This window comes from Parasteatoda tepidariorum, chromosome 10, assembly GCF_982258835.1.
Source record: "Parasteatoda tepidariorum strain Cologne lab strain chromosome 10, Ptep-v5.0, whole genome shotgun sequence".
Taxonomy (NCBI): Eukaryota; Metazoa; Arthropoda; class Arachnida; order Araneae; family Theridiidae; genus Parasteatoda; species Parasteatoda tepidariorum.
The window spans coordinates 63,178,356-63,190,324 of NC_141764.1; the positions used below are offsets into that span (position 1 = coordinate 63,178,356).

General features: G+C 27.9%; 1 protein-coding gene across 2 annotated transcripts in view; it reads right to left on the bottom strand.

Moving 5' to 3' along the window:
* Positions 1 to 9,775, bottom strand: part of LOC107442911 (cell adhesion molecule Dscam1) — a 165,388-nt gene extending 155,613 nt beyond the window's left edge. For both annotated transcript variants that reach the window (XR_015429966.1, XM_087154001.1), the window contains exon 1: positions 9,361 to 9,775. Coding sequence is in view for 1 of the 2 variants with exons in the window: in XM_087154001.1 (XP_087010127.1) it covers positions 9,361 to 9,418 (58 nt within the window). In the remaining variant the exon portion in view is untranslated. The remainder of the gene's footprint in view (positions 1 to 9,360) is intronic.
* Between the last annotated feature and the right edge of the window lie 2,194 nt (positions 9,776 to 11,969).

An 11,969-nucleotide genomic window follows, 5' to 3' on the forward strand; every position in this document is an offset into this window, starting at 1 on the left:
AATGCTTCCAGCTGTTACTTTCTATCACCAACACCTTCCACAACTCATCGCCAACTTTTAGACAAGTCTTGGTCTCCCACATAGGTTGAGGATCGTACAAAATTTTAACCTTATGTCTGTTTTATCACAGCAGATCAACTTCACATACAATTTTATGCCCATCATGAAAATTCCTTCAAAAAAAAAAATTCCCTCTTAGGTTGCGGACGCAGCAAAATTTTACATTTAAGTCTATTTTTACTGTGTTATGTTAGTTTTTCAGGACTTTAATTTTTTACCAATAAACTAATTACTTTTTCTTTTCCCACATAGGTTGGGGCAAATTTAATTTATTCTGTTTTTATAGACTTTCAACATTTTTTAAACCTATCCCGTGTTTTAGCTAACTATCTTCCGAAAATCAACACGATTTTTTCTCCTATATACGTTGAGGTTACTAACAAATATCAGTCTAATGGATTTGGATCTTCAAATCCATTATCATCACCACATTGTTCCTATCATTGGAATTGGAGGTTTTAATCATCAAAAATCTTTAAGATTACTTTTCCCTCAAAGGGTGGGGACACTTCAAATTTTCACTTCAATTACCGTTTTGAAATCGTTTTGAGGCTACCAAACAATTCCAACATCAACTATGATCTGTTTATAACAATTTCTTCTCCCACATAGGTTAGGGCACTTACAAGCTTTCTTATTTTTAGTTCGGATTGTTCTAATTAATATCCGCTGCTTGGAATTTAATTCAAACAATCTTTTCCTTTCAACTGATGGTGGCATCAGCAATCATCATTAGCAACATTGGAACATTGGATTTCTCTCACTCTTTTGATAATTTATCATTTTCACGGGGCCTATTGGCGGCTCGGAAGAGACTCACAGTCGCCAATTTTTCTATTGTTAAAATTTTCCCTTACTACATTTTCTTTGTAACCTTTGAAGACTATCGTATCCCACACGATGAATTCGAACAGTAGAATTATCATGACCGTGAGAAATACTCAGCAGCGCATACTCGATCACACCATGCCATCTCGAGGTAGATCTCGTAGTCGTCACAAACCGAAGGAAATTTGTCCCTTTTCATCATCGAAAAGAACCACTGATTCACCTATTAGACGCTCTGCCCGGATAAATCTTCCGGTCTCTAGAGAGCCTCCACAAACATCACCGCATAATTTATCGAACATATCGCATAGTCGTAGTTCCCTATCAAACACTGATTCTATAATCTCAACTTCCTTTTATGGTATAAACAGCATTAAAAATAGCTCAGTTGAACACAATCCTCCTGCTTCATCATCAAAAGTCCAAGCGGAAATCAACGCCTTCCCTGTATTGGCCTGTACTTGATTCCTCTTTTGAAATTGACAAGTATTTACTGATACTAGTGAAGCATCTTGATAGATATCTGAACGGTCGGGGTCAACACAATACAAAAGAATTTAACGAATGCAAAGAGGCTATTGCAGAAATTAAAAGACTCTCCAATCAATCAGACCGATTTGAAACTCAACAATCCAACCAACTAAAATTAATTGAAGACCAGATTAAAGATCTCACAATACAGATTAAGGATCTAAAAAACACCGATAAACAACCATCGTACAGTGAAGTAGTCAGTAACCCTCGTCCACCTGCTCCAATAATCATCAGAACAGACAAGAATAAGAATCCAGAAAATATCCTACAAATAATAAATACCTCAATAGTTAAACCAGTGGTCAAAAAAGTATTCAAAAATAGAAACCTCATTGAAATCAAATTCCATAACCAAAAGGATAAGGATAAATTGACATCATCCATTCAAAACAAAATTGATTTTCGAGATAAAGTTCAAAGACTTACATCACTCATAATTCTAAATGCTCCAGCTCAATTTGAAGGGGTAGATATAGCTACCATACTAAAGCAGAACAGCTACTCATCGAACGACGACAACGTTATAAAGTATCTTAAATCCATTCCACACAAAAAATGCACGGACAAAAAACACATCGTAGTAAATGTATCGCATAGACTAGCTACCCATCTTCTGAAAATGAAAAATATCTTCATTGGTCTTAACAAGTGTATCATCAGGAAACGCATAGTTCTCAGACGGTGCCAGTGGTTCCTGGATCACCATACGAACCAGTGCATGGCTGATTCTGCAACCTGTGCAAAATGCGGCGGAAATCATCACACCCATGAATGCAATTGCGATGAGTGCTATTGCATTAACTGTTGACACTCGAACACGTACAAAGGTACCAACTACAGCCCTGATCATTCAGCCTTCGTCTCAGACTGTCCGACATACCAACAAATACTCCATTCGCTAAGAATGAAATTCATCGACAGCTAGATACATTTATATTATAAATGTTTTCCTACAAAATTTTGATCTTCATGAAACCTTAAAAAACTTTTTTTTTTTAAAAAAAAAAAAAAAAAGAAAGCTTTTTTTCATAACTTTTTAGACTTTTGAAAAACTTTTAAATTTTCTTTTCTCTTTTTTTATTATTCTTCATAATTTGACTCAACGAAAATTTTAAAAAAGAAAAAATACGTTTCTTCTTAAATACACAAGTGGGCGACCTTTGTGCTAAAATACGAAGGTAGTAGAAGAAGATACTAAGGTAGACAACGTTAAAGAGCACAAAAATATTATTAAAAGCAGACAGCTGTTTCGGATGCTCAAAGGGCAACCTTCATCAGTGCAACAGAGATCTGTGGTGCATCAGTGCAGAGAGATACGTTTCTTCTTGTTAACAACTACATATGCTGTTTTTCATATCCATTTGCTGTTTGCTGTTCACGTATATGTACTGGTGTACTCACTATTGTTCTTGCTTCATTTGTTGTTTCATTTTTTTTATTTATTTATTTTTTTTAATTAACTAATGTAATACGCATTATTGTCATCTGCATAACGCAATTGTGCTTTGTATTTGTGGTGTAGTTATGAATTTTATAATTGTTTGCTTATGTGCTGTATATCGTGCGAGCTAGACTGCCGGCCAGACGTGGACTATACGGTTAAGGGTTTTGCAAACCTAGGTACGTGTCCACGTCTGGAATAAAAAAAGAAAAAAAAAGAACTTTTTATATATTTATTTGCTACTGCGGTTGTCTAATTATGCACATGAATTTTAACTTATACTCTCTTTAAATAATTTACTTTAATAAATCACTAAGTAGTTTTATTGGAGTGAATCAAAACTGTCGTCTGAACATCTTTTCTTCTGTCCAGCCATTTTCACCATCTTACAACAGATTAGTGACTGTCCACAAGAAAACGTTTATTCGGACATTTACCTTCATATAGCTGAAGCAGTATATAGGACCTTCGGTCCTACTTAGTGTCTTATTGATTTATTATTGATGTATTTTCCATGTCCATTACACGTCATCCAACCAACCAGCAAAATATTCATTTGCCATTATCTTAGAATAATCTTTTAATGATTTTTAATCCAATTTTGAAAAAATTTCTGTAAAATGCCTCGTAATAAAATTTTATTTATTTACTTAAGGTTGCATTTAAAAATTGCTTATGTATTTGAAACAGGTTCTTTATTTTTGCAACAATAAACCATTTTTAATCAAAATTTAGGAATTACATAAATTATTTCTATATAAATATAATTCTTTTCGATTTATTTCAGCGGAAGCAAAATGTCTGCTTTTTAAACGATTGAAAAATCTATTTATTAATTTAAGAATAATGAAAATTAAATCCCAACAGGCCTTGAAAGCTGGTCAAATAAAGCAGTTTTAAAAAATTATACCTTCTCATCTGTGGTTTCTGTGTTGACATAGAAATGATAATATTTTAAAGTTTGAGATAAAATTACCATCTGACACTAAAAAACATGGATTCTAGCAGTGGATAATAAATAAAACTAGCATTCTCGAAAAATCTTATGCAATTTAACTACTGAGGCTGAAAGCAACATAAACGTTAAAATATTTTTAATGACTACGTACTAGCAACTAATAAAACTCCATTAGGATGTCACAGAAACACATTCACAGCATAAAATCGTGTTAACCTAAACGCGAAACCTTTAGTTGATGCTGTATATTTAAAAAGTAAACATTCAAGTATGTATGTTCATGTTCATTTATTCTCGTTGTTTTTTTCAATTTATTTCTGCTATATGATGAATTTTACTATAAATGGAGAACAGAAAAAAGTGTATATTTATAATTTATTGGAAAGCAAACTGTAAGCAATAAGCTTATTCTTATTTATTTTATTATTATTAGTTTAAAGTTTAAATGAAATACGCATTAAGAATAAAAACAAATAAGAAAAAAAAATAAAATAGTTAAGTAAAACAAAAAGTTACTTAAGAGTCTCAGAAAAAAATGTACTTTGTCTTAAATAACACTCGGCATTCTTAAAGAAAATCATTCAATAATTTCATAGAAAGGAATCAAATAAAATGATCAGAAGGTTTAAAAAAGAAGGTAAAAATTTAGTATAAACTTTTTTAAAGGAAAACGGAAAGGAAACTCATTACCTTACTAGTAGTTAAGCTTATTATCACAGTGGGGAGCTATCCAATTGGGGACAAATATCTTTGCCATATTCCACTGCTTTGGAAAACAAATTGCATATTACTTTGTGTTAATTTTGTATACTATAGTGGCATCCGAATGAGGTACCAGCAAGTGACGCCACGCATAGGTTGTCGACTTTGCGTGATTTTTGACTACTGATCTTTGTTTATTCCTCGATATTTAAAATCCATGAAGATTCGACACTAACACGTGACGTTACTTGCAGGATTTCAGTTATATATAACATGAAAAATAGATTCAGTGTGTAAATAAACCGAGCCTAAAAGCTGCAACGTTAATACGCCATTTCATTTATATGCAATCAGCCGATTTCAGTAGTCTCCTTCTTCTCAAGTTGCAAGTAAAAAAATTAAAGACCTTTAATCCTTCTCAGTGGCACAAGCCGCATCAACGGAGCCAAAATTAAGCAATACAGCTCAACAATGATAATGCAGCCCAATATTAACTTATAAATATTTAATTAAAATGCAGTTTATAAATTCCCGATTACTGAAAGATCTTTTTTTTTTAAATTTGGAAACTACTTCACATTTATAGACTCAACAAACAAGGATGTGGAATTTAAAAGAAGCTAGTTAAAATTTACCTCAAGTAACGTGTGATTATTTTAAAAGTATTACTGAAGTCGTTTTACCTACTCAGGATAAATTTAGCAGCATGTATTAGATATACAAAGACTCAATCGAATTTTACCAAGGGATTTCCTACTACTTGCAATCTTATTATACATAATTTAACACATTAACAACACAAAGTTCCTTTCTTTAAAACCCAAATTTCATAAGCTTTATGAATTCTTCAGTAAGCAGATTATTAATGATATTATATTTCATAAAGCACATAATAAAGATTAATCTTAAATATTTTGTTTAGAGTTACGCTGTTTGATAAAATTGAGTAGCATGTTTTTATTTTTGAAATAAAATTCCCATTAAATAGAAATTTCGTATTTACTTTGTTGTTAAATAAAGGTGTGTTCATATAGTTGCTAAAGTAATTTGAGGAATAAATTGAATAGAAATTAAAGGTTAAATTTTTAACAGTTCATCTACGCAAACAAACTGCTATATACTTTTGTTTATTTGCGTTCTATAATTTATGCAAAATATATAAATCTTTAGAGCTATAATGCTTCAATGATGATTACTTATTTGTTCTAAGGAAAACAGAGTTTATTTCAATGAAACTGCAAGCATCAGAACCAACTGACATCAACAAATATTAGTTGTTCAATGATTTAGTTTTAATCCTGGTATGTTACCTTTATTTCTATATGATGTATGCTTTTAATTTCCTATCTTCATCTTCGTGTTCAATATATTTTTCGAGTTTATGTTAGAATAAATGATTTAATAATGATGTGTCTTCAAATTCAGAAATTTATAGTAGTATAGATGTTAACATTAAAGCATATATTTCGATTATTTCGTAGAATAACTTGATATTTCGCAAAAAAAAACTATATAAGTCAGTTAAAATATATAATGGATAAAAACTTTCATACTTCACCTAGTTATCCTATAAAATAACTAGTTATTCTATGAATTAACTAGTTTTTCTATGAAATAACTAATTATTCTACGCAATAACTTATGATAAATCATTAAAGTGAAATATAAACAATTTTAAAGTTATTTTATTAATTATTTGATCATAAATAGCTAAACACTCTCTCGAAAAATACCTTTTATACTTATTGCTGATGATTAATTGATAAATAATAAGGAAAAATGGATATCATAATTTTATATAAATGTATACAGTCGGTAATTTAATTTAAATATGTAAATTCAGTATTAAAAATACACAGTCTAAATTTTATGTCTGAAAACCACGAAATGAAACGTACACTTACGTCATTGCATAGCGGCTATACGCCGTTCAAAATTGACTAAAAGCAGCTAGAACCAGTTCAAAGAACTTGTCAAGTGCCGTTTTTCATGCTTTAGTGATCAAGCAATCGTTAATCTATAGAATACCTAGTTAAATTAAAGAATTCAATAATTTTATATACGTTAACTGACTTGACTAATAACTTCATGAAATACCTAGTTATTCCATGAAATAATGTATAGCATAAGTGAGCTAAAAATGCGAGGCAGTACAAGACGAACAGTGAAAAAAAAAACCGAGGTGTGCAAGTGAAACAAGCAAGAGATGAGGCAATGTAATTTAGGTTACATCAAAATTCAGAGAATAGAGATTAAGGCTGTTTTTCGAAGACTCCGTCGTAATAATGAAATGATGCCATTTTGCAAATAGTATGCTATTTTTATAATTGCTGTTACTCATGACTGTTACTCATGACTGCTTGGTCAAGTTAAGCCTATAAAAAACCAGCACTATCTGCTCTTATTTTGAAAATGGCGCAAAACGACAATATGGAGAAAAGCCACTGTTTTGGGAAAGGGGAAAGCATCTGTGGTGTAAATATGTAATATTTAGAAACTTTCTATAATGCTGCATTACCTGGTCTTATAAAAAATTTCAAAAACTGAGAATAATAGTAGTGATATAGATAATTTGTTACTTGCTGGAAAAATGTCCCTAAATTGGCGATTTTAAAAAAAGCGTAACAATTTTTAAACTATTTATGTTATTTGTCTGTTCTAAAGCCTATATAATATTTTTACGGCAGGATATTATACATATAATTTAAAATCTTAAATATTTTAAGCGTAAAACACTTAAGCTATGACTTTTTTTTCCTTGGCGACAGATCTTCGAAAAACAGCTGCTTTAAGTAGCAATTTTTCTTATCTCTCTCTTATTTTACTGCTTAAAAAAGATTGAGAATGTGTGTTGGAGTATTGGCGATCGCACGCAACACCATCTTCGCTTCACATTTTAAAACTAGTTTGACAAATTATTAACTGGGAAATTTGTAATCAAAAGTAACAAGTGAATTACTCTGCAGTCAACATAAATATAGCAGGAGAGATAAAATTCGTCACGTTGAAAGAGTCACTTTTATTAATAAAATAACGAACATTTTTTTAAACTTATTGTAATTGAAAAATTTCCTGCCAACATTCCAGAATTTTCTGCAAACAGTTACCATATAAACGGGGAAATTACCAAATGAGAGGATTAAATACTGTATATTTTCGTTTTATGAACCTGAATCATGATTTTGTTTTTATCAGAAATGTTATTACCATAAAGTAATTTTCCAAAACTTGGAATGTTCTAGAAATTAAATTACAGTAATTTTCCAGAATAAGATTATTTTCCAGAATTTGTTTCTTCGCGTACTAAAACATCATAGAAGAAATTCACATACGATTTTTATAGTAAAAAAATCCTTGAAAATATAGCAAACTTAGAGGTTTTGTTTTTACTTTTTAAAGATTCTGCGAAAGCAGAAAAAAATTACGCGCTATTTTTTCCATACAGGAAGATAAAAATAACAAAAATTAAATTGTTTTTCAACTGACAATAATCTATATTTTATTAATTTAAATTCATTTGCATTTATATGATGCAATACTATATATTGTTTTATTTTGAAGTAATGAAAAAAATTTTAAATTTCATGTATTACAAAAATCAACGTAAGCAATAAATAAGAAATAATATTTAATTAATTAACGGCTGTAATTAATTTAAATTCATTTATAATTATGATGCATTATTAAACAATGTTTTATTCTGAAATAATGAAAAAAATTTAAATAACAAATATTACAAAAATCAACGTAAGCAGTAAATGAGAAATAATATTTAAATAATTCAATGCTTTAATTAATTTAAATTCATTTGTAATTTATATTAAATCAATATTATACAATGTCTTATTATAAAAAAAATTATTTTTTTTAAATTTTAAATATTTCAAAAATTAATACTAACAATAAATAAGAAATAATATTTAATTAATTTAAGGCATCAAACAATCATTATTTTCTGAGCTAAGGCTAAATAACAACAAACCAGGAAACAAAGTAAAAGATTAATAATAACTAATGGCATACAGATGTTCTGATGCCGTTATAATTCATCACTGATAATGAAATTTACTGTTTTTCTGATGAAATTTACTGTAATATGATTGCTTATTTAATCGAAGAAACAATGAATCCCCTACATAATATTATACTTGTTTACTACGTCAAAAACTTTTTAAATAGATTTTAAATTGCAACTACCTTAAAAGTTTATTTTTGAATTATTTATAAGTTTATTTATGTAATCTTTTGACGTAACTGGGTCACCAGTGTACCTTTTATATATATTTTTTCTTACTATCTAATTGCATGCAAAAAATATTTTTTTTTTGTTTTTTAACAAATTGTACTAAAACAAGAAATTCAAAATATGTAGTTTGTTTATTTATTCATATTAAAAATTTATGACTTATTAATTCGTTTTTAAAATTAAATTAATTTCAAAGATGAATAACTTCTTGCATTAAATCTAAATAAAAGCACATAAATTTGAAAGATTATTGTTTGGAAGTGAGTAGTGTTTAGAATATTTTTCCTCTAACGCAGAAAAAGACACTGGTGTATCTTTCTGTATTTTATAAACATAGGTCATTAAAATGCTAAATATAATACTTTTCATTTATTTTGACATAAATTAATACAAAATAATGAAAAGAAAGTTATAAATTTGCTAAATGAAAATTCTGCGTCAAAGGGGAAAGTAAGTTAGACGATTTTTGAATTTCATGTAACTATTCGAAAACGAATTTGTTTTTTAATCAAAGTAACACTAAACCATTCATTCTTTTTATTTGCTTAAACAATTTAGAATTGAAAATTAAAATATTGAAAAACAACTTACCATAAAAGATCAATGACAGAAATAATAGGTAGGAATAACTTGAATTAATTAAATTCATCTTCCAAGCCTTTTTTTAATTTTTCAGTTTTACTTCAATCAAAAATATTATAAACAATGGAATACACCGTAAATATTTTTCTTTGCAAAATATTTTTTTAACTACGTAAGATTATAGGAATTTAAATATTTTTTTCTTTTACAAGTATTATAGTAATAAGAAATTTTTGTACAGTTATGTTAGCAAATTGTATCCATTTCATAAATTTAAACTAAAAATGACACATGTTCCTGCTTTTTGATTGGCATCATAAATAAGACATTTTTATTTGAGTGGTGAAGTTTTACCCCGAAACATCGAAACCTGGTGGAGAAAGTTAGTTTACCTTCTTTCAGATGCGATAGGAGAAATGCTATTAACTGTTTCGGAAGTTGAAATCGTTATTTTGAAAAAGCAGAGGGCGCTGGGAGTTGTAAGTATTTCTCAATTATCTGTCCACGAAGAAGTTCTGACTAAGAAGATAGAAAGAATATAATAAAAACAGGAAACACAGTTTTTTTCTTTTAAAAAAAACTTATGAAGCTTTGAATCTTATTGAAATTTTAATTTTCGTTCAAGTTCACTGTATTTAAAATATTGTAACAAATTGAACCAGATTTTTGTGCTTCTTAAACACTTCACTAAGCCTTAAGTTGAAAGGAAAATTGTGCAATTTAATGCTATATTAAGCTTATTCCGAACTTGCATTATTTTCATGGTTCTGAGTGTCAATATCAGGATTCACCATTGAACTAATTTTCTGGAAAATGTAACCTCCTCGTTGTTTAAAAATTTACACATATTTTTACTGCAGAAAAACATGCAAAGTTATGCTTAACATTTGAACACTAGTGTGAGTTAACATTTAATATTTAAGGTAAAGTTTGTAGTTAATGCATAGAACTTTATTAATTGAAAATGTTTTTTTTAAGAAAAAAATGTTAAAATAGAACCGACGCTTTTAAAAATCGAGAAGATCAAAATTTTTGATTAACACAAATCAACTGAATAATTTATAAAACAATTAGCATTATATTTTACTTAACATAACGTAATATTATAAAACAATTAGCAAAATATATAAATAAATTAGCATATTTTGAAAGGTGCAGAAAAGTTTGCTTTTGCAGAAATCTTAAAAATAATAAATATGCTTATTGAATTAGATTAAAGATAAATAGTGAGACACATAAGTGGTTCATTTATCAATGTGAAATAAAGGATAAAAGCTGAAAATTCTTTAGCTTCATAATATTCCAATTCTTTATTTTCAAAATTGAAGTATTTTTCTGCTTAAATTCATTTTAATAAATTTTTCTTATTGAAAAGATCTAATTGTTTAGATTTGCTGCAAGATTTTCTTTATTTAATTTGAAATGATCGAAATACCCTTATTTGAAAACAAACTGATAAAAAATGTTTTAAGATTAGTTTCAAATTCCATACACAGCTTATTGACTCATAAACGTACCAATTTCAAACTTACTATTAAAATATTTTCAATTTCAGGTTAATTAGATATCTAACATGCAGCTTATTTTCCATAGTTTATAATTAATATAGATACAGTTAAGGAGGAACTAATTGGTTAAAAATGTATGCATATATAATATATATATATATATATATATATATATATATATATATATATATATATATATATATATATATATATATATATATATATATATATATATATATATATATATATATATATATATATATATATATATATATATATATATATAAATAAATACAAGAAAACACTAAGAAAGTTAAGAAAAAGATTAACTACACAGATTAACTACAATAACTCATCAACTTATTCACTTTTTCATATTAAAGATAAGCGTACAAATCGAGGTAAACGGGGTTCAAGAAGTAATAGAAACTCTCTTAATAGTGACAAATTAAATATAAAATTTCTTTCTAATATGGAAAAAGACTTTAATAAACAATATAATATTAAACCAATTAAAGATTTTGTCTTCTCCCTTAAGAATTATGAAACATATAAGTTCTACGATCTTATTATTAACTTTTCTTTCATTAATTTACATTTCAAAATTCTTTGTTTCGATCTTATAAAAGCCAAAATGAGCAAAATTTTGCCTAATAATAAGAAAAGTTTAGATAATTTATATTTCGTTATTAACTTTCAAAATCCTATTTTCGATAAGATCAAATTTCACAACATACTTGAAAATTTTAAAGCTTTATTTCCATTAAAAGATTTTAACATTATTAAAAGTTTTAAATATAACAAATCACTTGGTAGAACCACTTTTAACTATAATGATATAAGCAAAAATTTAGGGAGTATTAATATATCCGATTTTGAATGTCACTGTGAGGAGGATAAATATTTTGATTTTGTTGATAAACATCATAAACATATTATCACTGGTAATTTAAATATTATAGAAAACTTGGAACTTAGGAATTTAATGATAAATGGCACAAAATTTAGACCCATTTACCATATATCAATCAATAAGATTCTAAAATACTTTCTTAATGATCTCAATAGTTTTTGCTTAAAGATATCAAATAGATTCTCTTTACCTTTAGG